The sequence below is a fragment of the Canis lupus genome, chromosome X (assembly GCF_003254725.2).
Source record: "Canis lupus dingo isolate Sandy chromosome X, ASM325472v2, whole genome shotgun sequence".
Classification (NCBI taxonomy): domain Eukaryota; kingdom Metazoa; phylum Chordata; class Mammalia; order Carnivora; family Canidae; genus Canis; species Canis lupus.
Window position 1 is genome coordinate 99,837,244 of NC_064281.1, and position 16,029 is coordinate 99,853,272.

Here is a 16,029-nt window from a genome sequence, read left to right on the forward strand (position 1 = left end):
GAGAAATTAAAGAGTCAATCCCATTTACAATTGCACTCAAAAGCATAAGATACCTAGGGATACACCTAACCAAAGAGGTAAAGGATCTATTCCCTAAAAACTACAGAACACTTCTCAAAGAAATGGAGGAAGACACAAAGAGACGGAAAAATATTCCATGCTCATGGATTGGAAGAATTAACATTGTGAAAATGTCAATGCTACCCAGGGAAATTTACACATTTACTGCAATCCCTATCAAAATACCATGGACGTTCTTCAGAGAGTTGAAACAAATAATTTTTTTTTTTATTTAAAAAATAGTCTTTTGATCTTAACATTTTTTATTTAAAAATAATCTTAATCTTAATTTTTTTATTTAAAGATTTTTATTTTCAGGAGAGACACACACACACACAGAGGCAGAGACACAGGCAGAGGGAGAAGCAGGCTCCATTCAGGGTGCCTAATGTGGGATAAGATCCGGGGTCTCAAGGATTGTGCCGTGGGATGAAGGCAGCGCTAAACAGCTGAGCCACCTGGGCTGCCCACAAATAATCTTAAGATTTGTGTGGAATCAGAAAAGACCCCTAATAGCCAGGGGCATACTGAAAATGAAAACCAGAGCTGGGGGCATCACAATGTCGGATTTCAAGTTGTACTACAAAGGTGTGATCATCAAGACAGTATGGTACTGGCACAAAAACAGACATATAGATCTGTGGAACAGAATAAAGAACTCAAAAATGGGCCTTCAACTCTATAGTCAAATAATATTTGACAAAGCAGGAAAGACTATCCACTGGGAAAACGACAGTCTCTTCAATAAATGGTGCTGGAAAATTGGACAGCCATGTGCAGAAGAAGAAAACTAGACCATTCTCTTACACCATACACGAAGATAAACTGAAAATCGATGAAAGATCTAAATGTGAGACAAGTATCCATCAAAATCCTAGAGGAGAAGACAGGCAACACCCTTTTTGAAGTTGGCCACAGCAATTTCTTGCAAGATACATCTGTGAAGGCAAGGGAAACAAAAGCAGAAATGAACTATTGGGACTTAATCAAGATAAAAGTCTTCTGCACAGCAAAAGAAACAGTCCACAAACCTGAAAGACAACCTACAGAATGGGAGAAGATATTTTTTTAATTTTTATTTATTTATGTTAGTCACACAGAGAGAGAGGCAGAGACACAGGCAGAGACACAGGCAGAGGGAGAAGCAGGCTCCATGCACCGGGAGCCTGACGTGGGATTCGATCCCGGGTCTCCAGGATCGCGCCCTGGGCCAAAGGCAGGCGCTAAACCGCTGCGCCACCCAGGGATCCCGGGAGAAGATATTTTATTGCAAATGACCTATCAGATAAAGGGCTAGTTTCCAAGATCTATAAAGAACTTATGAAACTCAACACCAAAGAAACAAACAATCCGATTATGAAATGGGCAAAAGACATGAAGAGAAATCTCACAGAGGAAGACATAGACATGGCCAACACGGACATGAGAAAATGCTCTGCATCACTTGCCATCAGGGAAATACAAGTCAAAACCACAATGAGATACCACCTCACACCAGTGATAATGGGGAAAGTTAACAAGACAGGAAACAACAAATGTTGGAGAGGATGCGGAGAAAGGGGAACCCGCTTGCACTGTTGGTGGGAATGTGAACTGGTGCAGCCACTCGGGAAAGCTGTGTGGAGGTTCCTCAAAGAGTTAAAAATAGACCTGCCCTACGACCCAGCAATTGCACTGCTGGGGATTTACCCCAAACATACAGAGGCGGTGAAACGCCGGGACACCTGCACCCCGATGTTTCTAGCAGCAATGTCCACAATAGCCCAACTGTGGAAGGAGCCTCGGTGTCCATTGAAAGATGAATGGATAAAGAAGATGTGGTTTATGTATACAATGGAATATTACTCAGCCATTAGAAATGACAAATACCCACCATTTGCTTCAACGTGGATGGAACTGGAGGGTATTATGCTGAGTGAAGTAAGTCAATCAGAGAAGGACAAACATTATATGTTGTCATTCATTTGGGGAATATAAATAATAGTGAAAGGGAATAGAAGGGAAGGGAGGAGAATTGTGTGGGAAATATCAGAAAGGGAGACAGAACATGAAGACTCCTAACTCTGGGAAACAAACTAGGGGTGGTGGAAGGGGAGGAGGGCGGGGGGTGGGGGTGAACGGGTGATGGGCACTGGGGGGGCACTTGATGGGATGAGCACTTTATATCAATACAACTGTGTTTAGCACTGGGTGTTATTCTGTATGTTGGCAAATTGAACACCAATAAAAAATAAATTTATTATAAAAGAATTAGTGAAAGGGAATAAAGGGGGAAAGGAGAGAAAAATAGTGGGAAATATCAGTGAGGGTGACAGAACATGAAAGACTCCTAATTTTGGGAAAGGAACAAGGGGTAGTGGATAGGGAGGTGGGTAAGGGGATGGAGTGACTGGGTGATGAGCCGTGAGAGGAGCATTTGACAGGATGAGCACTGGGTATAGTGCTATATGTTGGTGAATTGAACTCCAATAAAAATATACAAAAAATACTTTAAAGCTGAAGATAAATATAACAGATACAAATAGAAAAATAAAAAAATCTCTCACTCATTATATATGAAATTATTTTGTATAGGGAACATACAAATAAGATGAAAGGGCTTATTGAGAAAAACTAACCCCACAGTCCATAAAGAGACTTACATATAGTTTACTACAACTCTTTTATGTCACACACTCCAAAAGATGTAGATCAAATTGTAATATCAGCTCACAATTTTTCCTTGCTAAATGTATCAATTATTTTTGGCACAATAATTACATATAAACCACTGAGCCACCGAGGCTGCCCACGATATTTCCATATAAATAATTTACAAATTCTTAGTGACAAATAACAATAACCATTTATTTTTCTTCTCAACTTTATGAGTTGTCTGAGCAGTTCTGTTAATTTAAAATGAACTCAGTTTGGACCATTCAGTCCTCTACATATATCTCTCACATATCACAAGCAGGCTAAGCAGGATTTGTTGCCATGATGGTGCTACATTTTTTTAAGAAAGTGGGAGTGCATAAAGCCTCTTAAGATCTAGGATTATAATTGGCACACTTTCACTTCTGCTGTATCTGTTGTTCCAATCAAATGTAGAAGAAAAATTATTCATGAAACTGTTAAATGGCAAGGGTTATTTTATTCAGGACAATTGTGATAGGCATAGAGACTAATGAAAAGTGCTTTTGCAGTAGGGGAGAGGAATTGGGCTCAACTTTGAATACAAAAAGGAAAAGTGAGGATTTATAGCCAAGTAATGGAGTTTTGAAAGGGGAATCAGTGAACAAAAAGTTACTATGTTTGTAGGGTAATTTTTACTGAACTCACCAAACAGGATTCTTGTTGAAGGTAGGCCAGGGTGATCACATCTCTTGTAAGGGATAAGGGGTGGGAAGAGGAACGTAATTTGATATTGAAATTAGAATATTCTGGCTAGACAGACTTGACACAATTCTTGGTAAAACTGGACTCATAGACATGAACAATGATGGGTCCTAGTTGGGTTCGGGGGAGCTCAGCTGGAGTTTGGTCAAAGAGAGAGTCCTTGTCATAAGTGTGAATGATTTTCAATTTGGAATGAAACTGCAGGATATAAAATAGAAAATATCAGGAATATGTTCTCAGTAAAATAAAACCAAAGAAACTGATGTCTTATAAATGTCTAATTTATAATGACTTAATAATATTGGAATTTTCTTTTTTTAATAAATTTATTTTTTATTGGTGTTCAATTTATCAACATACAGAATAACACCCAGTGCTCATCCTGTCAAGTGCCCCACCCAGTGCCCGTCACCCATTCACCCCCACCCCCCGCCCTCCTCCCCTTCCACCACTCCTAGTTCGTTTCCCAGAGTTAGGAGTCTTCATGTTCTGTCTCCCTTTCTGATATTTCCTACCCATTTCTTCCCCATTCCCTTCTATTCCCTTTCACTATTATTTATATTCCCCAAATGAATGAGAACATATAATGTTTATCCTTCTCCGATTGACTTACTTCACTCAGCATAATACCCTCCAGTTCCATCCACGTTGAAGCAAATGGTGAGTATTTGTCATTTCTAATGGCTGAGTAATATTCCATTGTATACATAAACCACATCTTCTTTATCCATTCATCTTTCGATGGACACCGAGGCTCCTTCCACAGTTGGGCTATTGTGGACATTGCTGCTAGAAACATCGGGGTGCAGGTGTCCCGGCGTTTCATTGCATCTGTATCTTTGAGGTAAATTCCCAACGGTGCGATTGCTGGGTCGTAGGGCAGGTCTATTTTTAACTCTTTGAGGAACCTCCACACAGTTTTCCCGAGTGGCTGCACCAGTTCACATTCCCACCAACAGTGTAAGAGGGTTCCCTTTTCTCCGCATCCTCTCCAACATTTGTGGTTTCCTGCCTTGTTAATTTTCCCCATTCTCACTGGTGTGAGGGGGTATCTCATTGTGGTTTTGATTTGTATTTCCCTGATGGCAAGTGATGCAGAGCATTTTCTCATGTGCATGTTGGCCATGTCTATGTCTTCCTCTGTGAGATTTCTCTTCATGTCTTTTGCCCATTTCATGATTGGATTGTTTGTTTCTTTGGTGTTGAGTTTAAGAAGTTCTTTATAGATCTTGGAAACTAGCCCTTTATCTGATAGGTCATTTGCAAATATCTTCTCCCATTCTGTAGGTTGTCTTTGAGTTTTGTTGACTGTATCCTTTGCTGTGCAAAAGCTTCTTATCTTGATGAAGTCCCAATAGTTCATTTTTGCTTTTGTTTCTTTTGCCTTCGTGGATGTATCTTGCAAGAAGTTACTGTGGCTGAGTTCAAAAAGGGTGTTGCCTGTGTTCTCCTCTAGATCAGGAACAAGACAGGGATGTCCACTCTCACCAATGCTATTCAACATAGTACTGGAAGTCCTAGCCTCAGCAATCAGACAACAAAAATACAATAAAGGCATTCAAATTGGCAAAGAAGAAGTCCAACTTTCCCTCTTCACCGATGACATGATACTCTACATAGAAAACCAAAAAGTCTCCACCCCAAGATTGCTAGAACTCATACAGCAATTTGGTAGCATGGCAGGATACAAAATCAATGCCCAGAAATCAGTGGCTTTTCTATACACTAACAATGAGACTGAAGAAAGAGAAATTAAGGAGTCAATCCCATTTACAATTGCACCCAAAACCATAAGATACCTAGGAATAAACCTAACGAAAGAGGTAAAGCATCTATACCATAAAAACTATAGAACACCTTTGAAAGAAATTGAGGAACACACAAAGAGATGGAAAAATATTCCATGCTCATGGATTGGCAGAATTAATATTGTGAAAATGTCAATGTTACCCAGGGCAATTTACATGTTTAATGGAATTTTCTTAAATGGGAGTTGGCCAGGGGTAGCCCTCATATCAACCTTGTGACACTTTCCATGTGGTTTCCAGAGGCATGAACAAAAATGACCTAGGTCAGAGGTTGATCTCACAAAATAAGTTGATTTGACTGAACTGATTTTGTCTGCTTAGGAAATTTTCAAAGATGGTCTCCATTTGTTTTGACTTTAACAGACTGTTACTAAATTCTTCCTTCTTTATATTTCCTGCTCATAAATATAGTGTACTCTAAACTCTTAACGGACTCACCTGTAGATTGTTACAGAGTTTGCATGTCTGGAATTGCAATTCCTCTTCTAATCCCAAGTAAATTAATCTTTTTTATGAGTTTGAGCTTGCCTTAGTTTACCTCTTTATTTAGGTCAGCACAAGTTACAAGGATGACCCAAATACAAAGAAATACAGACATCAACTCTTGAAAGGAGGAGCTTATGAGTCACATTGGAAAGGGCCAGAAGGCAGTGATGGATGAAAAATTGGGGCCATTTTTACAATTACTCTATATTTTTACAATTAGTTTACTACATTAAAGAACTGGCAGTTATTTATAACCAGTAAGGTTGAAGATATTGTATCTTTGTAAGTCTAGCTTGGATTATAGGGTCTGTCACATCACAGTTTGGTGATTACTTTGTAGAGACATGTGTCTGGACTTTGTTTTTAGCATTTTGTTCTAAATTGTTGATTTTTTTAAATAAGTGCTAAATGAAACAAATGCAAAAGTCTTTAAAGACAATAAACTTAAAAGTTAAACCTCTGGAAAAAGACTCAGAGTTTGAATCTGGAGTTGTCATTAAATAAATGCATGGTCTTAGACATTGTCACCTAGGAAATGAAAATAATAACTAACTAACACTACTGCTTAATTAAATGTCATACTGCAAGAAAAGAATTTAGCAAAATGCATTGTGAGCACTCAATAAAGGTGATGTAGTATCTAAACTCACACTAATTGAAAAAGATTTTCTGGTCATTTAAAGTCTAGATTTGCAAACAATTTTGTTTTCACATTTATTTCTAGGAATGCTTACATTTCCACAAATATATCTAGGTATTGTTTGCCACAAAGAAGTATCATTTTCAAGACCTTTGTTTCACTCCTTTGCAAGTCGTCTCTCAACATCTTGATACCAGCTGCTTTTAGACTGATATATGTCCCTTGGGGATTCATCCCTAAAATTGCCACCATAGTAACTGAAAACAACCTGTAAACATTCAATTCCAGTGATGGATAAGAGATAATAGTACAGAATATCAAATAGAGAACTTAAAAACTAGATATCCATCAGATGCTGTATTACAATGTTTTAATTTGCACTTTACACTCTGCTTAGTATTTTGTCTTTTTATTCTTAAAATTGAAAACAATATTTAAAATAAATTTTGAGCAAATAGCTGCCATTATTAAGTTTTATTTTCCATAGGTGAATTAATATCCTTGTTTTACAAATAATATTCTACTTCCATTTATGTCTTGCTTTCTTCTCTTTCACAACTTACCCTGTCTCCATGCTTTATACTCTATTTTTTTCTTATTTACCTTTCTCCCCCTTCATATGACATAGCTCATTTATTTTATTTTATTTTATTTTATTTATTTCATTTTATTTTAAAAAATAAAAACTTATTTATGTCAGTATTCTGGTACTCTATTTAAGAAAAGAAACCTATCAGATGTTATATTGTTTTAAATCATTCTCCTTGAATTAGAATATTTGATTTTAGGAGTTTAAAACAAAACCGTCAATTCTTCCAAGGAAAGGGAAAACAGGCAGAATCCTGATTCTGAAATACTAACAGAATTGAGACTGCTGCCAGTGGGAAAAAAGAAAAATAGCGTTTTTCACATAGTTATAATGTATGCACTTAAGAATGATGAAATCTCTCCTGTGTGGATAAATTTAAGCACAAATTTGAAGTAATTATTCACGTAATCCTGAAAAGCAAAACAACATTTTTGGTTTTGAAAAATTTTCTACTTCTATGCCTTATACAGAGATGTACAATACATTGGAAGAAAGTAAATTAAGGATTTCTTTTTTTCTATTTCACTGTCAAAATCTTTAGGAACCTGTTATTCTTTCCTTAACAATAGAGGAAGGAGATTACTTGTATTAAAGTAAACCACTTATATAGTATTTGAAACTTTTATACATATTTTTGAAAACTTACTAAATGTCAGATGCTATGACAAATATCTAAATGGCTTAATTATTTTAATCCTCATGATAACTCTTTGAGACAACTGCCATCATTACAGCCATTGTGCAGATGCAATTCTTGAGACATTATCTTCAGCTCTACAGGCTGCTATAACAAAATTAACAGAATGGATGACTTAAACAATAAACATGTATTTTTCATAGATCCAGAGACTGGGAAGCACAAGTTCATGGGACTAAGAGATTTGCTGTCTGGTGGGGGACCACTTCTTGGTTGACAGATGGTTGTCTTCTTTCTGTTCTCACAGAGTGGAAGAAATAAGAGAGCTCTCTGGGATCTTTCTATAAGGATGCTAATCTCATTCATAAGAGCTCCACCCTTATGACCTAATCACTTCTCAAAGGTCCCACATCCAATATAAGTCCATTGGAGAATAGTTTTGAACATAAGAAATTTGGGAGAACATGCACATTGGGTCTATGACAGTCATTGAAGGCTAGGTAATTTTCTCAAGTTTGCAGATAGTAGATGAGGATAAAGGATTCAGAAACTATCTCTTTCATACCAATACTAATTATTATTTTATTAAATACAGATATACACTCGAGATGGTGGAGTTTGTCAATGTAAACGACAAGAGTGTAACTATACCAATAATCATTTTCCAAAACTATCACATTATCATGTGCTTTTGCCCAATTTTCAGCTTGACCATTTCCTAGCTATGTGATCTTTGGAAAATAATGGAAACTAACCCATTATCTAGACTCTCATCTTTAAAATAATTAGAGCAGGCCCTACAAGAAGCAGTAGGTTATTGGGATGCCTGGGTGGCTCAGTGGTTAAGTATCTGCCTTCAGCTCAGGGCGTGATCCTGGAGTCCCAGGATTGAGTTCTACATCAGGTTCCCAGCATGAAACCTGCTTATCCTTCTTCTTCCTATGTCTCTGCCTCTTTCTGTGTCTCTCATGAATAAATAAATAAAATCTTTAAAAAAATTAGAGCATATACCAGATAGAATTATTAAAATTAATTAATTTAATGCAAATGAAACATCTTTAATATTACTTGTCACATGGTGAAACACTATGTAATAATTATTTTTGTTTGTTGAAGAGTCTGTCTTTTCCAATGGATATTCTTTCCTGATTTGTAAAAGAATAGGTGACCATATAGTTGTTATTTGGCAGTATTTTATCTCATTTTATTGAAGACTAGTTGATTATATAGTTGTGGATCCATTTCTGGCTTTTCTATTCTGTTGCATTGATCTATGTGTTGGTTTTTGTGTCAATACCATACTGACACAGTTTTGTAATACAGCTTGAAGTCTGGGATTGTGATGCCTCCCATTTTCCTTTTCTTTCACAGCATTTCTTTTGTATTTAGGGTCATTTTTTATTTCATATAAATTTCAGGATTATTTATTCTAGCTCTGTGAAAAATGCTAATGGTATTTTGGTTGGGATTGAATTGAATGTGTAGATGGCTTTTGGTAGTATAGATATTTTAACAATATTTGTTCTTCCAATCCATGAACATGGAATGTTTTTCCAAATCTTTGTGTCTCCTTCAATTTCTTTAATAAGGGTTTTAGGGTTTTCAGAACACAAATCTTTTACATCTTTGGTTAGTTTATTCCTAGGTATCTTATGGTTTTAGGTGCAATTGTAAATGGGATTGACTAATTGAGTTCTCTTTCTGCTGCTTCATTAATGGGGTATATAAATGCAACTGATTTCTTTTTTAAATTTGAATTCAATTAGCCAACATATAGTACATCATTACTTTCAGATGTAGAGTTCAGTAATTCACCAGTTGCATGGAACACCCAGTACTCATTACATCCTGTGCCCTCCTCAATGCTTGCACCCAGTTACCTTATCTTCCCATCCACCTCCCCTCCAGCAACTGTTTGTTTCCTAAAGTTAAGAGTCTCTCATGATTTGTTCCCCTCTCCAAATTCTTCCTATTCTGTTTTCCCTCCCATTCCCTGTGATCCTCTGCACTATGTCTTATATTCCACATATGAGTGAAACCATATGATAATTGTTTTTCTCTGATTGACTTATTTTGCTCAGCATAATACATTCCAGTTCCATCCATTTATTTATTCAAGTATAATTATCTAGAGAATGCAGAAGTGGACCCTCAATTTATGGTCAACTAATATTCGATAAAGGAGGAAAGACTATCCACTGGAATAAAGACAGTCTCATCAATAAATAGTGCTGGGAAAATTGGACATCCACATGCAGAAGAATGAAACTAGACCACTGTCTTGCACCATACACAAAGATAAACTCAAAATGGATGAATGATCCAAATGTGAGACAAGATTCCATCAAAATCCTACAGGAGAACACAGGCAACACCCTTTTTGAACTCAGCCACAGTAACTTCTTGCAAGATACATCCACGAAGGCAAAAGAAACAAAAGCAAAAATGAACTATTAGGACTTCATCAAGATAAGAAGCTTTTGCACAGCAAAGGATACAGTTAACAAAACTAAAAGACAACCTACAGAATGGGAGAAGATATTTGCAAATGACGTATCAGATCAAGGGCTAGTTTCCAAGATCTATAAAGAACTTATGAAACTCAACAGCAAAGAAACAAACAATGCAATCATGAAGTTGGCAAAAGACATGAAGAGAAATCTCACAGAGGAAGACATAGACATGGCCAACATGGACATGAGAAAATGCTCTGCATCACTTGCCATCAGGGAAATACGAATCAAAACCACAATGAGATACCCCCTCACACCAGTGAGAATGGGGAAAATTAACAAGGCAGGAAACCACAAATGTTGGAGAGGATGCGGAGAAAAGGGAACCCTCTTACACTGTTGGTGGGAATGTGAACTGGTGCAGTCACTCTGGAAAACTATGTGGAGGTTCCTCAAAGAGTTAAAAATAGACCTGCCCTATGACTCAGCAATTGCACTGCTGGGGATTTACCCCAAAGATGCAGATTCAGTGAAACGCCGGGACACCTGCACCCCGATGTTTCTAGCAGCAATGTCCACAATAGCCCAACTGTGGAAGGAGCCTCGGTGTCCATCGAAAGATGAATGGATAAAGAAGATGTGGTTTATGTATACAATGGAATATTACTCAGCCATTAGAAATGACAAATACTCACCATTTGCTTCAACGTGGATGGAACTGAAGGGTATTATGCTGAGTGAAATACGGCAATCGGAGAAGGACAAACATTATATGTTGTCATTCATTTGGGGAATATAAATAATAGTGAAAGGGAATAGAAGGGAAGGGAGGAGAAATGTGTGGGAAATATCAGAAAGGGAGACAGAACATAAAGACTCCTAACTCTGGGAAACGAACTAGGGGTGGTGGAAGGGGAGGAGGGCGGGGGGTGGGGGTGGATAGGTGACAGGCACTGAGGGGGGCACTTGACGGGATGAGCACTGGGTGTTATTCTGTATGTTGGCAAATTGAACACCAATAAAAAATAAATTTATTACTAAAAAAAGAAAAAATTAAAAAAATAATGAGTATTTTGAACAAGAGCACACTCAATCAATAATGGGATATAAAGCGATCTGACCAGAGAATAGATAGTGTGTTTCACATCCAGAAGTATAACTTTATGTGCAGGAATACCTTGTTTTATTGCACTTCACTTTATTTTCCTTTGCATATATTACATTTTTTTTTTACAAATTGAAAGTGTCACAATTCCATGTACAGCCAATCTAGAGGCACCATTTTTCCAACAGAATTTGCTCACTTTATGTCTCTGCATCACTTGTTGATAATTCGCACAATATTGCTATTTATTATTATTATTTTTATGGTGACCGTGATCTGTGAATATTGATGTTATTATTGTAATAGTTTTGGGATAGCATAAGCTATGACTTTAATATTTAATTAATAAACGCTATGTGTGTTCTGACTGTTCCACCGGGGGGAAAAATGTATAATTATCACACAGTGTTATATCAGTTTCAGGTGTACAATATAATGATTCAACAATTCTATACATTTCTCAGTGTTTATCAAGAAGAGAGTCTATCCCCTTTATTTATTTTACATATTCCCTCACCCACCTCCCCTCTGGCAATCACTAGTTTGTTCTCTGTATTTAAGAGTGTTTTTTGTTCTTTTTTCCTTTGTTTATTTGTTTTCTTAAATTCCACATATGATTGAAATCATGTTGTATTTGTCTTTCTCTGACTTATTTCATTTAGCATGATACCTTCTAGGTTCATACATGTTGTTGCAGATAGCATTAATTTCTGATTTCCTATTTTTTAAATTCCTTCCTCCTATTTTGAGGGTTCATTCTGTTTATTTTTTCATAAATTAGACATTAGCTCTTTGATATTCACCCATTAATTTTACTTACATAAACATTTAAGACTATAGATTTCTTTTTTTAAAAAAATTATTTATTTATGAGAGACATAAAGAGAGAGGCTGAGACATACGCAGAGGGAGAAGCAGGCTCCATACAGGGAGCCTGATGTGGGACTTGATCCTGGGTCTCCCAGATCACACCCTGGGCCAAAGGCAGATGGTCAATGGCTGAGCCACCAGCCATCCCAAGACTATACATTTCTTATTAATTTCAGCAGTAGCTGCATTCCACCCCTTAATATCTAATAATTTCTTCTCATTCTTCTTTTTTTTTCTTTTTTTCTTTTCTTTTATTATTATTATTATTATTTTTTTGAGATGGACTGGGAGAAGGGCAGAAGATGAGGGAGACAGAGAATCTGAAGCAGGCTCCACGGCCAGTGCAGAGCCTATTGTGGGGCTAAATCTCACAACCCTGAGATCACGACTTGAACTGAAATCGAGTTGGACACAACCAACTGAGCCACCTAGGTGCCTCTCTTCTCATTCATTTTTAATTAGCTTATAATTTTCATTAATTTTTTATTTTTGATACTTTTTTGAAGAAATATCTTTTAGTATTTCCAATTGCAATGGTTATTTATTTTTTCTTATTTTTAAAGTTTTTTTACAGACTTCACTCAGTTTCAATATTCAGTCTAAATTTAATTAATATTTCTGTGACAAATGCAAGGATATTAAAAGATTCTTAACCCAAATCAATTTCCATGGCTTAGTCCTTTAGTATTATAGAATTTTCATCCTTTGTATTATGTTAATACTACAAATTAATGCGGTCAGTATTTTAAATTTACCTCTATTTACATCATTTTAAAATGTTCATTATTTTTTATACCATATGCATCTTATTCTGGGATTATTTCTATATATCCTCAATTAATAATGTAAAATTTCCTTTAGTGGATGCTCTATTGGCAGTAGACACTTTCATTATTGTCAAAAAAAATCTTTTTTTTTTTTTTACCATCTTTCTTGGAATGATTTTCCTGGGTATGTAATTTTAGATTGAGAGTAATGCTTCTCTAGCTCTTTTAAGGTGGCATTCCACTATCTTCTGGTTCCATTGTGTTTTGCTAAGTTATCTATAAACAGAAGTGTGTTATTAAGCCAGGACTCTCAAATATATCTAAAAAATAAAATACCTAATTTATAGTGATTTATATCATTCAATAATTTTCATAGCTATATCAAGCCAGCAATGTGACATTCTGAAAATGCAGTTGAGGAGACATGTGCAAAATAGACATTTCTTTTTAGTTTAATGGCTTTATTCCACTCAGGCTGAAATTTTGGGAATACCTCTTTGTGATTTGGTTCCCATCCTGTTCTTTTTGCCTGTATTACCTCTCATTTTCTTCTGTTCCACCAATCTATGTGAACTTGATTGTATGTACCCTTCTGTACTTTTCTCCAAGTATTTATAATTACATTAAAATATACATTTACATATGTACATACAAATGTGCATAGACATATATATGGGAAAGTGTCACTGTTTTGTTTACCAAATAGTTTGAATTACAAATACTTCTCTGAATTTTCCATTTGTCTCCATATTTTGTAAAAATAACACTAATGAGAAAAAATTCATATAGGCATAATTTATTTAGTAATTTATTTATTGATTACCATGAAATATTTCCAGTATTTTACCACTAACTAAATGAGGCCATAAACATAATTGAAATAAAAAACAAAAAGCAGAGGTGTTGATTCTTAATACTCCCACTGGGAATAGGAGCCTTGAACTTAGAGAGCCTTAATCAAATAGTGACTTCTATTCACATTTAGCCACTTTGCCAAGGAAAACAGCTCCATCCTATTTAGTTGCCTAATCCCTGATAACAGCAGAGAACCTTATTTTGCTAATAAAGGATCAATTGAGTGAAAGGGTCTGTTAAGCCCTAACAGCAGGGTCGCATTTCTTTTAGGTAATTTCCCCTCCACCTCCCACACTTTCTCTGGTGATTTCTGTCTTTCCATAGCACGAGATCTGCCAAAAATATCCAAGATACTTGATTAAAATGAAGTCCCCAGGGATCCTACCAAGTCAGGCTTCTGGGCATGAGGCTCAAGCACCTGCTTTAACTATAAACCCTGCCATGTAGACACAACATTAACAAATAAAGGATTTCTCTGGAGAAAACAACTAACAATGTCCATGAGCCAGAAAGGGTGTAATAAAACTACTTAAAATGATTCATTATCTGGATAAGAAATTACTCTGCTGTTTTCAAAAATGAACTGAAACCAAAATGTCATATCAATTTTATCAAACACCATGCTAAAGCCCAAGGAAAGATGTCACCTTCCACAAGTGCTCCTGTGATCTTACACTTCAAGCAGTCCCTTGTGTTCTGGATTCCTTAAAAGCATCTTCTCTGAACAACATATGTCCCAAACTCCATGAAATCTGCAGAAGTGATCCACATCTGCTTGAAACTGCTCAGAGAGGTCACAATGGATGCACCTATCCATGCAGAAAAACATCTATCAGGAGAAGCTGTAATCTTGATGGGAGTTCCTCTGGAAGCCAGCTGTTCCAATTCTTTCATAAGTCTTTCCTCAAGCCCAGGGAAAAGAGTGGTGCCCCCAGACAGCACAATTTCCGCAAAAAGATTATTTTGGATGTCAGTGTCACACTTCATAATGCTGCTGGACACCATTTTGGAGAGTCCTGGGTTGTGAATACCCAGCTGATCGGGTGCAAAAAGAATTTCAGGCACTTGGTGCAGCTGGTCTCCAATGTAGATAACATTCCCGTCTGGCAGTCTGTATTCTCTCAGAACCTCTTCTGGCCTCTTGCATAGCTCTTTCTCTGGCTCCAAGGCCACATAACACAGCTTCTCTTTGATGTCACCAACTAAGGCCTTATTGAGTATGCAAGGGAAAGTACTTCCACTGGAAAGGAGGAGGCGAGTGAGGTGCTCTGTGATGTCCCTTCCTGCCACATAGAGCTTGGTGACAGCATGAGGCAGGGAATAACCCTCAAAGATAGGGACCGTGCAAGTGACCCCATCCCCACTGTCCACCACTAATCCTGTGACAGAGGCAGAGGCATATAGTGCTACCACTGCATGATTGGACAGGTAGAAAGCAGGCACATTGAAGGTCTCAAACATTACTTCGGCCATCTTCTCTCTAGTCTCCCTTGGGTTCAAGGAGGGCTCAGTCATGAGAACAGGTCGTTGACAAGGATTTACTCCTAGTTCCCACTCAAAAAGATACTTCCAAAGTTTCTCCATTTCATCCCATCTTGTTACCAGTCCACGCTCAATGGGGTAGTGCAAATGCAAGGCCTCATATTTGTATAGGGCTTTTTCTCCCACAAGGTACTTTTTCTTAGTGGCTTCTGATGATGGCATGTTGAATTTAGGATACCCCACAACAGAACTGATGATGCGACGGGGTCCAATCTCTCCAGACAGGCCTGCTTTGCAGAGTCCTGATCCATTGTCAAAAATTACAGCTGGAATATCTAATACATGTGGATTAAACATGTCTGAAGCATGCTCTTCTGAACTTAAAAAAAAAAACACTTTGCCACTTTGTATGACAACAGGCACCTCTGGAAGATTTAAAACCACAGGATTCCAAAGTTCTCAGGTTAACACTCAGGAGGAGCTAGCAGGCTGTCCCCATTCCCCCAGAATACCCCATCTTCAACCCATGAATCTTGTCCCCTTTCAGGCATCCCAGGGACTGCTATGGCAATTTCAGTGATGATTGCCTCCTATGTAATAATCTAGCCAAGGCAACAATTATCCTCAGAGAGCAACAAAGGGATTTTAAGGGGTGGGGTCTCTGAGCCACCAATACTCCTAGCTTGTAGAAACATGAAAAAAGAGGAAGGTAGGTGCAGCTGGATGGCTCAGCAGTTGAGTGTCTGCCTTTGGCTCAGGTCATGGTCCTGGGGTCTTGGGATGGAGTCTTGTATTGGGCTCCCCACAGGGAGCCTGCTTCTCCCTTGGCCTATGTCTCTGTCCCTCTTTGTGTCTTTCATGAAAAAATAAATAAAATCTTAAAAAAATAAAAAGAGGAA

General features: G+C 37.3%; 1 protein-coding gene across 1 annotated transcript; it reads right to left on the reverse strand.

The window, feature by feature from the left end:
* Positions 1–14,243: 14,243 nt before the first annotated feature.
* Positions 14,244–15,692, reverse strand: ACTRT1 (actin related protein T1). The gene has a single exon (XM_025431872.3). The coding sequence runs from the start codon at positions 15,485–15,487 to the stop codon at positions 14,354–14,356; it is 1,134 nt and encodes a 377-aa protein (XP_025287657.1). The 5' UTR covers positions 15,488–15,692; the 3' UTR covers positions 14,244–14,353.
* Positions 15,693–16,029: the final 337 nt, after the last annotated feature.

Excerpts from the sequence above, each read along its gene's own strand:
- ACTRT1 (XM_025431872.3), bottom strand. The coding sequence starts at position 15,487 with ATGTTTAATCCACATGTATTAGATATTCCAGCTGTAATTTTTGACAAT.